Raw genomic sequence first — 20,487 nt, 5'->3', positions numbered from 1 at the left:
AATTCCTTGATCATGAGATTCTTTTTGTGCCAAACATAAACTGTAGATGGAAAATATTTGAGCTGGAGCTGGCTTCAACTATTAGGCAAAATATGAACAGCTGAACTGGGAATATAAGTGCTGAGTCCAGAGAAGAAGGTGATAGCACAAGTTGCTCTTGCTTTGAGAAACACGTGATAGGAGGGATGGGCAGGAAGAGAGGAGGAAGGTGCCAGCACAGAGCAGACGAAGAATATGAAGGGAACCGCACTCTCAGTCTGTGTTCACATCAGTGCAAAGCTGAAACAACAGGAAACTGGGAGAAGGGAGAAAGGGAATGAGTGACTCGGCAGAGTTGGCTCTGCAGGGCAGCTCTTCAACAGACTTCTTGACGTGAATCAACAGCCATCTGCCCTCACAGTAGCCAGCTTCACAAGGCTACCAGCCTTAATGCAAAGCCTTCCCCGTGAGCTGACACTCCTGAGCCAACCAGCACTTTAGGAACGACAGACTGTAAAGCTGTCCGCAGGACTTTGGGTGGTAAGAAATTCCCAAATGAACCAAAAAGAAAAAAAACCCAAGTCCAGTCAGTTCCAGATCCTTACGAAGCCTTAGCAAGTATTGAGTGCAAATTAATAAGCCTTTAAAGGCAATTCCTCATTTACTGAATTAAAAAAAAAAAGGTAACCAACCAAGAAACAATTTTACAGATTTGCCATTCCACATGTTTGGTTTAAGTGTCGCTTAGATGTGGTGTTGGGTGATATGGTTTAGGGATGAACTTGTAGTGTAGGGTCAATGGTTGGACTTGATGATCCCAAGGGTCTTTTCCAACCTGAATTGTTCTGTGATTCTATGATTCTGCGTTGAAATTGTCCTTGCCAAAGGCCGTCATTGACAACTTTTCACTATCATCTTTTTTGCCTCCAAGTTTCAAATCTGCTTCTATAAAAGACATCCCAGTACTTTTTCAAGATCTCAATGTCCTCACAGCACTGGGGAAAAATAGTAGCAACAATGGATGTAAAGCTCAGAGATCTTCTATCTGGTAGTAGACTTCTTACATCAAAGCACCGCAGAGGTGAGATACTGCCTCAAGTTAGGCCAGCAACAGTTTCTACTCTTGGGGTAGAACTGTGATGTTGCACCCACAGTACACGAGGCTAGAGCTGGAGAATCCCAAGTGCAGACTCAGGCCGTGAGAGCTGCCTTATGGCAAAGCAAGGCTTGGCTGAGGGATGGGCAGAGGTCCCAAGGAGACCTGGTCTCTAGTTTTAAATCATGTGTCATGTCTGTGTTTCATTAATTAAGACTGATAGCAGCACCTAGCAATGAAATTAAAGGCTGAAACGAAAAGCAAAAAAAAATGTTCAATGAAAAAAGGCTGGAAAATACCTGTTAGACATGTTCTCAGAGCAGAGAGAAGATGCTGCACACCAGGAAGTAGAACTATATTTCAAAAGTTCGCTTTTCAACAGAGCCAGCTTGATGTGAACTTGCCTATTATGCATTTGCCCCATATTTTGATTATTTCATTCAGGAAACTGAATTTATTAAGGATCACTGTGTCACCCATGCATAGGCCTACTGTGTACTCCTATATCCCAAAATATGCTACAAACACTGCTCTGCAGTGACAGCACAGATAAAACTATGGGAGGAAATTGCGGGTCCCAATATGGAACCACCAGGCCTGGGTTGACTGCCAAGTCTGGCAGGAGTTGCACAATCTTTTTGGTAAAAAAGACTGATTATTTGTGTTGGGCTCATTTGCGCTAACAAACAGCACAGTCTTGAGCTTCCCACAGACCAGCCTGGAATTCATTTTTTAAAAAGGAGAACTGGTAAAGGTTTTACGCTGGGGGAACTCTCCAGCAGCCCCCTAAGCATTAAATACTGCCTGTCCTGCATGATGTCTAAGCAGGAGCAGTCCTCTGCGAGAAGCAGCTGAACACAGTGCTTTGAGCACCGGACAGGAAGGCAGGGCAGAAGAGAAAGAAATGCTGGCTTCAGTGTCAGCTGAGCCCCCATTGCTGCAAAATCCACAAGTAACCCAACTCCATCTGCTGTGAGTCTCAGCAGTGCCACCAGCCTGTCCCAGCCAGGCAAGGAGCATCTTTTCAACTCTACTGCAACAACAAAGTCCTGAGATAATAACTAGTTGTTCTGGCACCTCCCAGCTGCTGCGATCTATGCTCGAGTTGCTGCTCTGTAGCACATGCTGGGTCAGCACCGCCGCAAGTCAATGGTAGTTGCCTGCTACTCGTGCAGGAGGAGCAATGTAGCACAGTGCTTTGGTACATCTGCTCCAGGGACAAGGCTCACATGCAGAGAGATCAGCGATGGGCTTGCAGCCAGTCAGCTCATTAATGCAGAAATGGCATTTTCAAGGCAACAGTGGTGTAAGGGCAAGTGAAGTACCTCCAACTGCCAGAAAGAGAATGCATATTAATGCATAGAATCAGGTTCTACGTGGGCATGGAGCCTGCTACTAACTGTTGCCCCTTTTTCTTTCCTTGGAAAGGAGAACAAAAGTGAAAGCCAAGACATATTTTTGTCCTGTTGGTCTAAATTTGTCCAGATCTGCCCTTCTTGGGTAGATACCTTTAGCAGCAAGTAGGTTTGGGGGAAGGTCTCTTTGTGTAGGTTTCACTGCTCTAACAATGTCTCAGCAAACTGATCTCTTGTGACTCAGGAATCCTGCACAGAATAGTTGGATTATGTTTATAAAGTGAAATAAGAAAGACAATAGTTGATCAGAGTAAGATAAACTATGGCATGGAAAATGAATTTTGAATGAAATGCACAGATAAATCATTTATCCTCACCAATACCCTCCCTCTGTTTTTTATCCCAGTAATTGAGACCATGTGTTGTACTGCAAACAATAACTATGGGAAATTACTCATGATTCTTCCTTCATAAACTTGGGAAATGAAAGTGATGGGAAGTATGATCGTCTTAGTTTTTTTTTATGTTAGCAGCTCTAAATTATTAGGGTGGGAAGAAAATGTCAATAGAACATAAAAGTGCTTTGTATAGTGTTCGCATTTGCTCATACTTTCAAATCCACTGTGGCTTATTAGTTCATGGGAAAAATGACAAAAAGGAATAAGACCCAGAAAATGAATCCAGTATCAACATCTTGCCTCTATAGTAACAGAGAAATTGTAACTTGTGGGTAAAAAGTGACAATATGAGGAAATGTTTGTTGGGCAATTGTGGTGATTAACCCCCTCCCTCCCCCAGTACCTCCAGCTTCCCGACAGCCTGACATATTCCTACAGATTAAAGAGTGCCCATTGTTCTGTGCTGCTCCTTGTATTAGAAGCCTGGAGCTAGTGAGGTCCTCAACCTCTGTTTCAAGAGTTTATTTCTCAGCTGTAAAAATTCTCCCAGGGCTGAATCTTGACAGAAAAATGTCTCCGCCTAGGAGGAGTTTCTGTGAGTTTGGTTTGAATTAGTTCAGCTCTTTTCCACTTGCAGTAGGACAATGGAGCAGGATTCCCTCTCTCTCCTCCTTTTTTTCTTTTTAAATAAAGTGAACATCCGACCGGGGCAGTACCCATAGCAGGCAGCACTCAGAGCACAGCCCTCTCTGCAGCTGTAGCCCAGGGTCAGTGCTGGCCACTGCAGCCGCTTCCCTGCCCTGAATGGGCCAGACTTCATCCCTTTCCTTGCGCAGATGCTGGCTCAGATGGTGGCTTGTGCCGTCTCTGTGCCGAGGATGCTGCTGGCCAGCTTGGCCATGGTGCAAGCCGGGAAAGTCCAGCCTTGCTGCAACTGCTCCAGGGACAAAGTCACTGCAATGCAGAACCACGCAGACCACACCTCCGAGGGGCTTTTGACTTTTCTCAGAGCTAGATGGCACGCACAGCCATCCTCCCATGGCAGAGGCACAAATCCGCCTCACTTAGCCCTGGGCTTACAATGGAGGTGGTGGTAGGTTTCCTGGATAAAGGGTTTGGCCCAGGGAAGCTGCTCTCTGCAGACCTCAGCCTGAGCCAGGGGATTCATTTCTAGAAGCAAGAGTGCTAGATCTATTACACTTCTGCATGGGCTGCCTGCAGGCCTGGTAAATCTATTATAACAGTCAGCGCTTTATGAATGGAGTCCGGCCCCACCAAAGTCAATGGCAAAGCTCCGATTGATTTCACTGAAACAGGACTTTACCCTGACTCCTGAGAGTTCCCCTGGGATTCCACCCATGCTCAGCACAGCCATCCACAACTCCAGCAGGGGGAAAAAGAAAGCAGAGAGCAGAGAAGGGCCCTGGGCCTCCCTCGGCTGAGCTTGGGTCTCGTTCAGGCAGATGTGCTGTGCGTATGACAGGCCTGGGTGTGAGGTAGGTGCCGTGCAGCTTAAGTGCCTGAGGGAGATACTTCGGCACGGAACTTTATAGGTCAGTGGAGTTTGGCCCTGAGCTCTCAGAGGGCCAGAGTGTAAGTAACAAACAAATAAAAATTGCTATGGATGGAGAGATGTCCTACCCACCCAAGAGTGCCTTGACCTGGTGCCAGTAATCCAGCCTCCATAGTCACTTCTCTGTGTGCACTTAATTGACTGAACAGCTACTTAATATCATCCAGAACTGCTTATAAAATTAAATGTTATTAAACATAAGGGCAGGCTCATAATATTTGCCAGTGTTTATTTCAGTAGTAATACTATGCTTGCCACTCCAGAGATCCGACATATCACTTGAGAACTCAAATGACCCATAACTTAATATGCTTTATCCACCTATAAATTCAGGCAGGATCATTAGCTGGACCTGGCACACTATGTCGTATTCTGTCCAATGCTTCTACAACCATCTAATTGCTTCCTGCTCATACAGTTTCCCACTACCTCAGCACATGTGACCCCTGGTAACAGTATTTTCCCCTCTACCTGAGCAGCATCTTATTGCAGAAAAAAGAGCTAAGGGCATTAATTGCTCTTATTTAATAGCTACTTCACTGGTTTCTTCTTGTTTTGCCAATGCTTCCATACCTTACTATTTGCTAAGGTGTCCAAAAGGTTTTGGATTCAAGCAACTTTTTTTCTTAGAACAGCTACTTCAAAGCTGCTCTCCCACTGACCACAGGTGAGTTCATTTCTAAACTGCACTGTGGGATTTCTGATGCATGGAGTTCTTTCAACTCTGATATTAGGGTGGGAGTTCAAACCTTAAAAAAGAACAGCCTGGCACCCTAAAGTCATGGCTTGTATGTGGATTTTTTTTAATGCCTAGGAAAAGCCAAGGTTCAGTTGGCTTTAGTCCCCGCGCAGACAGAGCATTGGTAGCAGCTCCTTCCCATTTGCTGTGGTCTAACCCAGGTGAAGCTCACGCTGCATCCTCTCGTTTGGGTAACTAACCTAGCCCCTCCTTCTCTGTCTGCTTTCCTGAAAGGCAACGCGAGCTCAGCAGCTGTTAGGCATTTACCGCTTGGTTCAGTTTGGCTGAGCTTGACCAGTGGCTCTTCACTTTTACTGGAAGACATACAGGCATACATAAGGAGAAAGCAACCATATTAAAGTTAGTTCATGGCTTACAGGCACTGTGAAGAAGTTCATCTGTACAGCACTTGACATAATTTTAGTCAATGCTGTACAAGGGCTTCCTTTCCACTCCTCCCTCTCATTATAGAAGCTAATTAGAAAAGTGTTTCTTAATTTTTCTTTTTTTTTTTAACCTCAAGTGCTGTAAATGTATCTTTAAAAAGAAGAAAAACAAAAAGAAAAAGAGCCCTTTGACCACCTTGCACTGTGATAGACAGAGGTTTTTACTTTAAGCCAAACACATATCAGGTTGGATTCTAGGTCTAAATTCTTCACTGATTACTATGCAAATCAAATACTAAGAAATATTGCTGCTATTGCAATATCCAGAGGATAATCTACTGTAAAATAACTTCCTAGATTAGATTTTATGGTTTCACATTTAGAAACCTCTTTCAGAAAACAGATTGTTACAGAGAGGATTAAGCAGCCCCAGCAGAGGAAGGGCAGACTTTCAATGAACTCTCTCTGCAAGTTTCCAATCAGCGAATTCAGACCACCTTCTATTTTGCAGTCATATCTGGTATATTCAGCGTGATACCTAAGGGTTGTTTTTACAGTTTTGTAGTGCAAATCTTCCCTGCTTGGTACAAAAAAAATTAAAAATCTTCGTATAACCTTGGGAAATTGCATAGGCAGAAAATGTCTGTGAGCAGCTGCAAATGTTTATGTGGCTCTCCTGAGCTGAAGGACGCTGGCAGTTAAAGGTAGTTAGTAGGAGAATGCCTGGTGTAAACAGCTGCAGCCATAATTGCAGCCTGTTCTTACTCCCCTGCTTTCTGAGGATTTCTAACATTGTTGAGTTGATCTGGTGAAGAAAACAGGGCTAGTGTGTTCAGGATTTAGAGCTACTGAAGAAGATGTAAGTAGGTCCTGTTTTCTTCTACTCTGTTATTATAGCTGGAGCAAAGCCTCTCTTTGTAGGTTATGAACCAGTTTGGCTGCTAAAAGACTGTGAGAAATAAGCAATGAGTTGTGCAAAGCCTAAATTCAGGGAACAATTTGAAAGGCCTTTCTAGCTTAGGAAAAGATTAATTTGATTTTTCCAAATCTGAAATGATTTTTCAGGAAAGGCTTGGTTTTATTCATGAGGCATGTGGAGGAGAAAGGAATTGCTTTTCATCGCTGCTGATATTGGGTTTATGGGCTGAAAATACCGAATGAGAGGGGGTAATAGCCAGCCTGAGAATGATATTCCTCAGTCACGGTAAGGCAAACTATATTCTGCGGTGCTGAGTCCCAGCTGCTCTCCCGTCCTTGGCCTGTTGCCTGTGACTGAGGAAGCACCAATGGTACAAACTTCACTGACAGGTTTCAGAGGGCCCTAATGTCTGGGTGCGTTGCTGCAAGTTAAAGGCTGCAGGTTCCCTTTACTTTTGGTACTGTGCGTGGCTGCCAGATGGGGATTTAGTGCTTGTGTTTTTATAATTACACAGTTTGTGATACTAAAGGACAAATCACCCTTCCCTGGAAATTAGGCACTCATGCTACAACCTCCTGATCTGTAATGAGTACCACATTAGTCAATTTGTGGCTAGCCCAGTAACCCCATAGCAGTAAATTATGTAGTCATGCGGGAACTCTGCTTTTTGGAAGAGGCTGACGTTCCCAAGCTCAGGCCCAGCACTGCTGGGGTGTGTCACTGTGCGAGACACTTAGCCGGGGAGGCAGGGAGAGCTATGAAGCCAGTCTCTAGCGCTTTCTGGGGCCAATATATATCACTAATACTACGTTAAGATAAGAATAAGAACAGAGATACCTATTTCTCCACCTTTAAATCAGAGTTTAGCCAATAAAAGATACTCATTTCTAATAGAGATGAGCACCCTTTGTGGTGAGAAATTCATTGGTTAAACAGGCTTTCAGTCGACACTATTTTCAATTACTTATTTTACTAAGGACTATTTTAGGTTTAGACGTACGTCTGGGAGTGGGTTTGTGTCCGCATATGCTAGTCTACCACTGGATTAAGGGTAACTACCAGAATCTTAACCCACCATCCCTGTGTCAGTCCAGACTGAAGAAAAGAGAAGGATGACAGCTGAGGGCTTAAGACTCAAAATATTGCTATTTGTTCTCTCTAAAAATACTTTTGATATTAAATCCCAGTCTGAATGCACTGATCTCAGCAGTCAGTCTCCCACTATATTTTTGAAAATCACAGCTAACTTCGGTACTTACGTTAACAGCCTAATGCTTCTTCATGCTTTATAATGCGTTCAGGCTTCAAATTTACTCTGGAAATTAGAGAGAAAACTGGATTGTAATAAAGCCAAGTAATAATATGCTGAAGAAACATCCATAAAGATACCAAACCCAGCAATTTCTTTGTTACTAAGTACCAGATACTGTTACCAGATACTTGCATGACTGTGCAGTTTGTTTCACTAAGTGTCAGGGATGCTGGCCTGTGTGGGCCCCTTACAGGCAGCTTTCAGCTCTGGAGAAGGTTTCTCCACAGGGCTGTTCTGAAGCAGATGCAAAGGTCTGGAAACCAAGATACCTTCATAAGCCACATAGCAGGGTGTGTTTTTTGTGTGTGACTGCCCCTGAATTCCAAGTGATATAATGGTGGGGGGGTTGATTTGGTTGGATTTTTTTTGTACAATATTTTATACAGAGAGAAGGCTTTAATTTTATGCTTATTGATGTAAGTAAACACATACACTTTATAAGAAGTGCTTGAATTATTGTATGGCTGTGTCCAAGGTTACCATATCAAACATGTCTTTCAGAGCCAAGACTCTTGTCCAAGAACCCACCCAAAACTTTACTGTATGAGATATGAAGCAATAATGGGACCCACTGATTCATCATTTGATGAAACCAGGAGTGCCCAGTATTGCCCAACAGAAGGTTACATAGGGCCATAATGAAGTGTTTCTCTTGCATAAAAGGGAACAGATGTATCCAGTCTCATGAGAAACAGAGCTGTGACCTGCTGTGAGTTCCCATTGGGCAAAGTTTCTTTCTGATCAGAGAAGTTGTTCCAGCTGAGTTGAAATATTCCTCTGGTGCCACCATGCCTCCACAGGCTAGATTTGTAGATTCAGATCTAGGTTGCTGTGGGCTACATTCTACCATTTTTCATTTGGTTACTGTATTGGCAAAGTATCTTTAGTCATTGCAAACCGCTGGAAATCTCACTGCTAGCTGAGGAGCTCTGCTGTGCGGAGCAACAGAAACTGTTCACAAACTGGCTCTGCCCTAGAGGCTCGTGGCGTATCTCACGTGGAGAATTAAGCCTTGTCGCTCTGCCCGAGTTTTGGATGAGAGGAGAGATTGCAAATTTTCCTTGAGGTAGAACTGTAATTGTGTTTGCCCCAGAAATAACTCCAGTGGCAACAGGGTGAAGTATGAAGTCATGGTCTCTCAACTGAACAATAAATGTTAACTAAGTGGCTCTTGTGAGCTTGTACCAATCTTAACATAAGGATATGCTGTAGCAAAGAGGAAGTAGGTTTCTAATAGTAACAGACTAGGTGCAGAATAGAAGAGAAATACTGACATATTTGAAGATTTCTAGATGAATGCCTGTATCTCCTACTGGATTAAAGTCTTCAGGCCAGACATAGGAGCTTATAAATCCAAACAGTATTTTGGGTAAGCAGTACAGTAAGTGGTTATGCACTGTAGTTGTTCTGCATTGTAAGCAGCATGCTCACATCCATTGCAATTACTACATATTGATGCAAGTGTTTCAGGAAAATCCTGGTGTTAGGGACCAGAATAAACCCAACTAGCACAATGGAGCATGTTCCCATTGGCATTCTTGTTGCCTGTCACCCCATAGTAAAGTCATTTTCTTGGTGGTGTTAATTATTCCGAGTTCCAAACCAGATCTTTAATAAAGCTTCCAGGAAAGCAACAGCACTGTGTGTGTCAACAGGGCCGTCAGCATCAAAGCCACAGGATAAAACTGTAGGTGGAAAAGACCCGTTAGGTCATTTAGTCAACCCATCAGCCAGTGCGGGGCTGTTGTCTGTGGTGTGCTTTTTCCCTTCTTTGTCTGCATCAAGCCAAAGCAGTTTCCACAGCCTCCCTTGGGAGACTATGACATAGCTAACTAGTTCTTGCCCTTAGGAACAACTTTGAGTCTGTGAAATAACAGAAGCATGCTATGTTTCATTTTGATGGAGTGAAGGAACTATGAGAAGGACCCCGAGTCTTATGACTATACTGTATCTCAAATGTAATTCTATATTAATCACTTCTTGTATACAGACCACATTAGGCTGTGTCCCACCCCACAGCTGTCTCTTTCAGTAATTATTCCTTGGACAGATTTTGTCATCTTGCAGTAGTAAGCAGTGCACAAACCCCAAATATTTTTGCACTTGGCCAACACTCAAAATTTGCCCAAACTAGTGTTTGTTCTGTCTGATTCTGATTCCTTTTAATTGTGCCTAAATTCCTTGGCAATTTGTCATACGATGTCCCAGAAACCCATAAAAATTAATTCCAATGAATTTTCTTCAGGTGAATTAAAAACGTTCAACAGATGTTTTCTAACCTGACAGCTATTGATTTAAGATTTCCACATATTTTCAATTAAATCCCTTGGGCATCTGCTGTTGATCAATTTTAACTTTCTGGCATCTTGATCTCTTGCTGCAAGGAAATGCTTTTGGCCAAGTACATGAATGTGCTTTTTGTCTTTGGTTATTGGACATTAGCAAACATGAATCCAATTCTTAATATTTTTTTTCAAAGGTGAATAAAATACTTCCGTAGCTGTTAGAACATGCAATCCGCTGACTTTTGGTGAAGGTCTATGTGCAAATGAACTGTTGAAGGTGACTATGGAAATAGTTTTAAAGCAATGCCAGTACTGTTAGTGTTCTGATGCGGGAGGACTGTACTGGTTTCACAGTTCTCAGCCACTTAAAATTATATTTAGCATGCAGGACAACTTTAAAAATATTAGTTGCAGAGCTATGGAAGGCCTTGATTAGTACCATTTTGTGATTGAGTTGTGCTTCACACAATAAGCAAAACTCAGAAGAAGCCTTTGTCTGACCGCCACTTTGGCTATGGGGAAAGCAGAGAAGTTTGAATACTCAACACGTCTTTGTTAGCAGTTGGATGTTGTTTTCTTTTGTTTAGCATTTGCACAGTACTCTGTGTAATGTAGGAATATAATAAAGCTTTGCCAGCAGCAGCACCAGACCTCAGGAACATGCAGAGCCAGTGGGACTGTGCAGTGTACTCCATCACAGAGTAGAAGAGGCAATGTAATAGACCTGCGATGGAGTTGTAACAACAGTTTTCCCTGGGCTATTGGCATATGCTTTATAGTATTAAACCAGTAGTTCTGTGCTAAAGTCTAATTTTGATTCTAATGCCTAACTTGTAAGCACTTTTTCTTTGCACCAGTTAAATAGAGCTCAAGTTATTTCTCTACTGTTTCTGTAGAAGTGAGCAACTTTCACATGAATATTTGAACTACCTATTTAAACTCTCCTACCACTGCCTGCTAGTTGATGGCATACCTGGAAAACAAAAGTTTGACAAACTGGAAGGAAGAGATCAATGAGGGGAAAAGGTGCTATCCAGGGAGATCTTAAGGGATCATAAGATGTCACGTAAGGCTTAGTTTTCTCTACATCTACCCTATTTGTACAGTCACGCTATTTGTAATTAACCCCAGTATCATTCTGAAACTGGCTTAGTACTGATTTCAGTGCTGGTAGCCCTGACTTCAGTGTTGCTACTTTGTGGCTCTGGAGGCGCTCTGTGTTCTCTGACAGCTCAAGTACGATGGGAGCTGGAAGAGTAACCCATTTGCTGGGCAGGTGTTGCTAGCACGCTGCTCTATCAGTGCATGTTGTTGTGCACCAGCCCAACACTAGGATAAAGCTGATTTACAGACAACCATGGCTGTGGCTTTGCACGAATTCCTTTAGCCTGAGTGCCAGCTTAAACAGACCCTATCCCTCTCCTCATCCACCTGTTCTATCATTTTGGCAGCTACTCAAAATTTCTTGGAATAATTGGAAAGTATTACTAATTTTTCATTTAGCTTGTATGCAGTCTTGGCATCAGTGATCATTTGCAGGCTTCAATATATACATAGCCATGTCTTCAACACATGTTCTGAACATTTGAATAGGGGTTAGGGGGACAGAGGTGGAACCCATTTATTATTAATAAGTTCTCATGGTTTTAAAATCACCTTTACTAGAAGGAAATAATGATGCAAAAATAAATAGGCACGTCCTGTTGGCAAGTGAGTGCCCAGGAACCAATAGGACTAAGTAATCCAAAATCTCGTAGGAACTAAACTACTCAGAAGTGCCCGAGCTGTGTTTTCCTGTTCAGTCTAGGCTGTCCCATAAATGCTAAGCATCTTGAAGGTCATCCAAATAAAAAAGTGCAAACAGAGGCTTCTCTTGCCACACAGCAGACTTCTAGCCTGCTCAAGGTACAATGGTGGAAGCTTGCCTCTTTTGGCTATTACTCAGTCTTACCTGGCGTTTGGAAAAGTTGCGAACAGCAGCGTGGAGGGTCTGTGCAGGTGACCTAGGGTGGGACAGAACGTATGTTTTAAAAGCCAACCAAATAACTCACCCAAACTTTCACCAAGATGGTGAAGCAGGAACTCTCAGTCCATTTTGACTCGGATGCCTCCTTCTCTGTGTGTCCAGGGAGCGCAATGAGTTCTCTGTTGCTGGATCTGTGATCTCCTAGCATTGTCACAGATCTTTTTTTCAATTTTCTCACATTGCTAATGCCTTAATGCAAGTGGGAAAAAATGGTTAAGAATAGTGTTGAAATGTTATATTTTTCCCCCTAATGAAAGATCTCCTCCTTTTCTTTGCTGGCAGCCAATGCCAGCTATGATATGGTGTCATAGGATGGGATGGACACACACAAAAATAATTCTTGCGGAACATAAATGACTTGAATTACCTGTAATGCTGACAGTGTAGCTCGCTGCCACCAGTCCCTTCTACATGGAAGCACAGGAAAGTGAGACTGGTGTTTTTTGTGTTTGCTGCTGTGAAAACCTGACAAGTGGGATTCCTTGAGGCTGTCATGCACCCTCAGGAAGGGTGCCTGTCATCTGTCAGTGACCAGAGCACAAGCTACTGCAAGCAGGAGGGTTGTGGTCACCACTGAGGCGTGTTAGCAAGGCAGCGCTGAATACTCCACACTGCTGTGCTTGCTGGACGTGGCACAGTAAGCTTAGCTGCGAAGGAAAGGGGAAGTTTTCTTCCAACTAGGACCCACAGTTATTTTGTCTTGAACATTTGGAGACAACCTTTGTGGTTTATGGATTCCTAGTCCAAAAATACTTATGTTAAAAGAATCTGGCCAAAGTTACTAATATTCGTAAATATTTGTTACAAAACAAAAGCAAACAAATTCCTGTGCTGTAATCAATAATAATCAAAAAATAACTTTCTTCAGTTCAAGGATATTAGCTTTAAATGTTAGGACTACAAGCAATATTCATTGATACTAAACTTACTTCTGTTAAAAAATTTACTACACAAATGTTTTCAGAAAAGCCAATATTACATTTTTGTGACATAATTAAAAAAATCAAAGCCTAGGGGGAAACAAGTACGTAGGCATATACGTTATTTAAGCATGCTTTACATAAAAACACAGTAGTTACTCTCTGGATGAGAGCTCTCAAATTACTAAAATAATCTGTCAGGTGTTTGGACTTGGCAGGGCAAAAGGTTTTCTTGCTGCATTCTAAGAGAGCAGGGGAAAAGCATCACTTCAGTGGTAAAAAGCTAAATAACCACACAGTTAATGGAGGGAAAATTTAGGAAAATAATTATGTTAATTCACTTCAGACCTAATCCTGCAACCTTTAACCATGCAATGACATTCTTCGCCCAGCAGCAGACCCGAACTGGCACTTTGCGGAATCGCATCCTGACTGAGGTAGTGATTGCCAAGTAGGCGTTGGTGAGGGAACTGCCCTGTGCGCCAGTTCTAGAAACCAGCAAGGCAGTACGGTCTGCCCTGTATTTTCAGATTTTTAGTACCTTACATAACTAGGTGTAAAATACTTATTTTTATTTTCGGTTCTTTTCTTTGGAAGTGCAGTCATGTGCAATCAGGTGGAATAAGTGTGCTGATAATTTTCCTTCAGAAATTGTAATGGTTAGTGATGTGGACGCTTTTCTTTTTAGGCAGAAACCATGAGGCACTGAAGCAAGCATTCACTTTTTTTGCACTTGAGGTCACAAATATATGCAAGTCAAAAATGTTGGGCCTGCCAAAAACATCATGCTACACTCCACCAAATAAAAGGACACTGTTATTCTTACAAGGAAAGGTTTGACAGGACAGGAAATAGGCAGGGTCATAAAAGTTTACTTAATAGCGAAACATTTAACCATCTTTAAGCCAAAATACAATGATAGTTATTTTTAAAAAGTACATAAAAATGGAGGGGGGGAAGAAGAGGCAAATACAAGAGCACTGGACTATGCTATTACAGGAATAGCAACTGATACAGAAACCAGGGGACCTTAATAAAAATGTGCATAATGCAGGTTACTAGATGTCACTTGCCCTTCCTGGGTTAACATGTATTAAGTTTTAATTTATGTCTCAAACTTGCAACAAGAGAACCTAATGCTGAGTTTACCAAGCTATAAACTACTTTCATTACAAGGCAATCTGCGTTCCACTTAAAGGAATGGAGGAAGGGGGAGTAAGAAGAGAGTGAATATGAAAGATAGGAAAAATGTTGCTGTTCAATACAATTTTCCAGTTTTGTTGAAACACAGCAGGAGAGCAAAGCCACAGGCTTCTCTATTGCTCTCGCATGCCAGGAGGGATTATGCAAACACTGCAACCACCCAAATCTTATTTAAATTATAGTCATTGTTCCCCCTTTAATGGCTATACTTTTCCCTGCTTTCACTCAAATATTGCTGCATCTTGCTTTCCGCCAACATAGTCCCGATGGGAGTCATCAACTCTTAATTATAGATGAACAGACCTTTGAAAAATACCTCTGGAACAAAAATGGAAAAGAAAGCAAACCTTAGGTGCCATCTAGTGGCTCATCTACTAAAAAACCATGACATAGATCCAAAAAATTCTTAACATGCCACAGAGTATATAACTGTAGCTGAACTGAGGAAGCAGTGCTGAAATTCGCAGCCACCAAAGGCCAGGTTGATACTTTGGAGAACCAAGAAAAGGACTAAAGATCAATAATACCATTGCCATAATGTTTTCAAGATTTTTGTCTCTAAGTGGAGAGTTCAAGTGGTAGGAATTGCGTAGTGATCACCTGTTCCTTCAAGACCCTCATCGGCTTACAAGCTTCTGTAGTCTTCTGTAGTCTTCTGTAGTCTTCTGTAGTCTTCTGTAGTCTTCTGTAGTCTTCTGTAGTCTTCTGTAGTCTTCTGTAGTCTTCTGTAGTCTTCTGTATTGCTAAGGAAATACAAGTTCTTGTACATATTTCAGTCCAAAGCAGAAAAAAAGAACCCTTTCAGGTCTCAAAGTAAAACCCAAACCATGGGGCTGAGTCCGGAGCTTTACACCTCTTCCATTTATTATCACTAGTGAGCCTTGTGGGTCACAGCTCAATGAGAGGTTCTGGAGGCATGAACCTGGCCTTGGTCTGAAGTATCAACTTCAGAACTTTCAATACATTGGTGTGTAACTCTTGTCTGGTTGGAATTACTTGCCTTCTACAGATTTGCTACTTGTATGGAAGCAAACCCCAACACTCTAAAAGGAATTACCAGAATTTGTTACCTTAGTGCAATGGTTTGATGCAGAGGAAGGAGTTCAGTGTAGCGGTGAGCTTAGAAGTGCTTCAGTCTGTTTCAGACAGACTTTTCCAAGGTCCTACTGGGAAGAGCCTTGCAATAATCTCGAACTCATTATGTGCTTCTCTAGATAAGTATTGAGAAATGATGAACAGGAATTCAACTCTACCAGTGTTCAAAATAACTAAGCCCCTTTTGTCAATGACACTTGGGTAACGGTCTCTATGTTGACAACTTAGAGCAGGTTGGGATTTGTAAATTTTTGTTTCTTCCTCATGCATCTGAGAGTGTTTTTTATAAAAAATACTAGTCCTTATCTCAATCTGGAGAATTAATATTACTTTCAAAAATGGAAATAAGATCAGTTTCCAGCAAGCATAACAAATTCTAAGTATCAACAAAGCTTAAACTTTTCCCTTTTAAGTTGCTGTTCCCAGAGATCATCTCAAAGGTGTCTTTTTTAAAAGACTTGCATCAGTGTATCCCCTGCTGGTGTTTTGCTTTGGGCTATAGTGAGGGAAGAGGAGCAGCAAAATCTTCTCTCAGCTTACAGTCCAGCAAGAGGAAACAGCTTTACACAGAAGGATCATAGTTAAACAGACTTTGGTAATTGAAGTTCCTTTTTGGCAGGTTATAGAATGAAGAAACTTAGTGTCAAGATCAGCTTTACCAATTAATTTAAAACTTCCTTGGCATTATGTGCTTCTTGCTTACAATAGGCTTTGGCATGGCAAGCCTGCTTGTGATGGTCTGGGTACACAAATGTAAGTTCAGTGTTGCGATAAGGTGGGGTGTGGGGGGGGAAAGACTGGTAAGCATGTAATGCAGATAAAGATTTCTACCCTAGTCGAAGATGTATGTTCCTATTGTTTCAGCACTGCCAAGTCAACGTACTGACTATTCTATGGCTGAAGGAATCTGAATGCTGTCACATGACATTTTATTTTCCAGTTCCTTGGGAAAAGGGGTGAGGGTAAAAATGTACAAAATGTGCAGTGTTTTGGGCCTGCTTTACTGGAAATGGTTAGTCCTCAACAAGGACATGAAACTATTACCAATAGGATTACTATGATCTGAGACTACCAAGAAGAAGGCTATGAACATCTTAAGTCTACAAAAGGGCCTAAATTTCCACTGCTGAAATACTACTTAGGTCACAGGTATGACATACGGCACTTTATCAGCTAAGGAAATCTAAAAAGAGAAGGCAGCTGCAGGAAAAAAAAGTTTAAGAGCCTCACAGCCTTTTCTAATTCTTTCCTGTAAAGTGGCAAAATATTCAGGATTCTTTCCTTTTTGTCCCTTTTGTCATGCGTATGTTCTTTCACTAAAAGCTTCTGAGTCATTTAAGAGATTCCCACTCTTAAACATTCAGGTTTGGGTCAAAATAGAACTGAAAAAACCAATTTGCACTGCTTCAATAATTCAGAATCTTTCCTCCATACAGTAACTTATTATTGAACTTGTCAATAAATATTTCAACAGCATATTTCATAGCATTTATTTACTATACAGAAGTAAAGATGAGTGTTGTTACTTAGCTCAAACACTGTATTGTCCGCTATTGGCAATAGTGAAATTTGCTGAAAACTGGCTGCTTGAGCATCAGCTAAGGATCAAAGAACTTTAGCTTTGCCTTAATCTGATTTATGGGTCAGAGTGGGACAACATACTAATACCTGTATTATCACTGATTCTGTACGAGAGGCTTTTGGCATGACATACTGAGCTACGTGGAGGTAGCTTTCAAAACATTAACACAAACTGGCAAGGGAACAATCAGCCACTTCAAGTGAGTAAAATCAAATCAAACCATGAAGCTATTTTTTAATTTATTAGAATGTAATAGCACATAAACAGTGAGTTCTTATTACTGAGGACCAAATAGCTAGGAAAAAAAAATTCCACCAACTAATCAATCCAGTCATGCAGACTTCCTCCTAATGCAGATGAATTCACAGCCTGTAAAAACAGTCAGGAGGACAGAAATAGAGAAGTCGGAATAAAACTCAATTTTTCTTTCATGTACTTCAAAATGCCCCTTCTAATTCAAATGAAAATTGAGAAATAGCACAATCGTAAAAAATAAATATAGAATGTATATTTAAATCTTTTTCAGTTTGTTCCAGTAGAACCAAAGCCACCTTCGCCACGTTCTGTATCATCTAGAGCCTGAAAGACATCAATAATAAGTTGCTTTAGTGTCTTAACTTGCCTTTGTTTCTATACAACAGATAGCCTGTCACAGAGGAAGGTACATTTACTTGTAACACTAGCTATAACTGAGAAACTAAAGCATCAATTTTTAAGAGACATTTTAGAACACCTTTTGTACAAATTTAAACAAATTCCACATTGTGAGACAACCGTTTCTAGTGCACGCTGAAGTGTTTCTCAGGTATGTGTTACCTCGGAAAACTTAAACAAAACAAAAAAGCCCTGAAAAAATCCACATAAATGCATACAAAGCGTCAATGCTACTGTGCAGTTTTAACACAGAAAGCAATTCTAAAGGAAAGTATTTATCTATACCATAAACTTCAGCTTATATACAACTATCTTAAAACATTTATTATTGACAATATTTTCTTTTGGCAACTTACTTGAACTTCTTCTAACTCAGGATAGCAAATGCGTTCACAGATGAGCTGGGCAATCCTATCTCCTTTCTTAACTGCAATGAAGTGAAAGTTTTATTAGGTCCTTCCAAAAAAAGTGAACAATCAATGTTAAGTTTAGACAATCCCCTTATAAGAGCATCAGAATGTATGGAAGTGGAAGCACTTATGTGAAACTTAGTTAAGCAGAGGTTAACAGTCCCAGAAAAATACAGGCTAAGTGCTTAGTGCTTTTAAGGTGAAGTTTTAGCAGCAGTACCAGCTACAGGCATCCCCCCTGATTCCTCCTGCCATACTGTGGGGTCACTACGCAGAAGCACCGTAGAGATGGAGTGACAGCTGTAGGTGTAACGTGGCTTCTTTTGTGAACTAGTCCCAGGAACTGATTTGTCTGGAGGGGAAAGAACCCAACTGATAAGCAGAAATTTTGTTTTCTTTTTAGTACCTAGTCTAGTTCACAGAACTTCCGTAAGAAGCTTAAGCTGTGAAGCTGCAGAAAAGGCCACAAAAGGACTGATGGTACTGTAGCTGGGCCCTGAGGCTTGAAACTGAATGTTTGCAGAGAGACAGCATGATTAAGAGAAAATTGTATCTTTGTTACTCATGTTTCCAAGGATCCTGAAAAAGCTGAGAAGCTTTTATCTCAAGTACTGCTTAGCTAACACAGCTAATTTTTTGTCGTTGTTGTTGCAGAGCCAGAAAGAAACTTAATAAAAAGTTGCACTTAAGTACAGCTCACAAATATAAATCTTTTAGCTAAGTACTTTTTGTGGTTTGGTTTTGTAGTGGTGATGTGTTTTTAGGTTTTCTTTGTTCGTTTGGGGTTGGTTTTTTTTTGCATCCTGCCTTAATTGCTAGATGTGGAATCTTGTCATGTTTTCTTAACAGACATTAAGTTTCCATGTTTTGAACTCTTCATAGACTTTTCATGAAAAATTAGTTTCTCATTTTCAGTGAGATGGCTGAAAGCAGGCTCTGCCAAGCTTAATACTTACCTTCGAAATTCTCTTTGCTGAAGTTGAAGAGCACCACGCCAACATTTCCCCTGTAATCTTCATCAATTACACCAGCTGTCATAAGAAATAAATAACAGAGATATCCAGTTAATAAATGCTGTCAGTATATTAGATAAGTAGATTAGAGAAGGCTTAGATTAGCAGATGATTGCAGTATCTCCTATTGACACCCTTTATACAACTCATGCACAATGAAACAACAGATGTGAAAATAGTGAATTATCTAAAAATGCTAATCAATCTTGCAAATAGAACTGAAAAACATCTCCATATATCAAGAAGTGTTTTACCACTGTACTACTAGTTTTAGGTGTAATACCCATCTGAAATCAAGACAACTGGACCAAATTCAGAACTTCACAATAATCTTAGTGGTGAGAACTTCTGTGCAACAAAGATGACGTTTTATAACACGATGTTGCCTGTTCTCTGATCAGCCTTGCTGCAAAACTGGAACTGAACTTCATGGTGCAATTATAGTGATATGGCAACAAGACCATGAAGCTTTCATGGAGGTTTCTGATTACAGATATGCCCATAATAACTGCTTTTGAAGAGAGATCTCCAAATTTCTAATCAAAATTAAAGTTCAGAACATTAAAAAAAAATCCTGTTCGCAACAAATCTGTTGCTAGTACTGAATGACAATGAAGTAAATACTTGTAGAAAGCGGGTCTTGTTTTGGAGAGAACAAAATGTAAAAAGTCATCTTTTTAGTCTTCTATGCCACACACTGCCTACAAAAGTATGATATGGTTATTTTTTAAAAATCTTTATTTTAATAATTCAGCCGGTTTTAAAATAATTATGATGCATGGACTCTCTGAGGTATTACCCAGTTATCTCCTTTTGCCAAACTATCAAAGAAACTAGCATTACTTATTTACATGTATTACAACATGAAAGTAAGGCCATTCTCCAATCAAGATGTACAAAGTCTTGGTAAAAAGAACAAAAATCTTACCACCAACATCTATGAAGTGCTTTGCAGCTAAACCAGAACGTGGTGCTAGAAAACAAGAATTTTTTGGTAAGTATAATTTATTTCTCTTCAAACTCTTACAAGATATTTATAGGTTACGTAGTGTGTTTGCAAAGAGTCATGGCAGCAAGAACTGTTTCCACAGTCATTCTAAAATAAACATGATTTTACAGGAACTACTGTAAGTGTTAATGTATATATTAAACAAAGTAACAGCTGCTATGAGCTACAACAAAATTGCAATCTTTAAGTGATATAAGCTTGTTTAGACCATCAACTGCAGAGTAGGTTTCTCCAATGTGTGGCAGCTGGAGCAGACAACAACTATCTAATCTTGGTTTATTTTTGGCAGCTGCCACTGATTTGGAATAATATCAAAATATTATTAGGTCAAGTCCTTCAAGTTACAATGGAAAACAGTATTTGGCAAGCAATTACTAAGAAATATTATACACAGATAAATTATGTGCACGGTGTGATTTTTACTTACTGTAGCCTACTTTCAGGTGCTAAAATGTTGCTTTCTTCAAAATTTTCTTTGAGATAAAAGAAATGCCCATGCGTTCTCCTTTTAGATGAAAGGACGCAGCAAACTG

The 20,487-nt window shown here is 40.8% G+C and overlaps 1 protein-coding gene across 1 annotated transcript in view; it reads right to left on the bottom strand.

Annotated features, from left to right (window-relative positions):
* Window positions 1-17,390: 17,390 nt before the first annotated feature.
* DUT (deoxyuridine triphosphatase) overlaps window positions 17,391-20,487 on the bottom strand; it is a gene marked incomplete at its 5' end in the record, with an annotated part of 3,734 nt that continues 637 nt past the window's right edge. The window contains 4 exons of the mRNA XM_009879125.1: window positions 17,391-17,447; window positions 17,879-17,949; window positions 18,889-18,963; window positions 19,874-19,918. Coding sequence (XP_009877427.1) covers window positions 17,391-17,447; window positions 17,879-17,949; window positions 18,889-18,963; window positions 19,874-19,918 — 248 coding nt within the window. The remainder of the gene's footprint in view (window positions 17,448-17,878; window positions 17,950-18,888; window positions 18,964-19,873; window positions 19,919-20,487) is intronic.

Source organism: Apaloderma vittatum, unplaced genomic scaffold (assembly GCF_000703405.1).
Source record: "Apaloderma vittatum isolate BGI_N311 unplaced genomic scaffold, ASM70340v1 scaffold32891, whole genome shotgun sequence".
In the NCBI taxonomy this organism is placed as follows: Eukaryota; Metazoa; Chordata; class Aves; order Trogoniformes; family Trogonidae; genus Apaloderma; species Apaloderma vittatum.
This window is presented reverse-complemented; position numbering and strand designations above follow the sequence as displayed.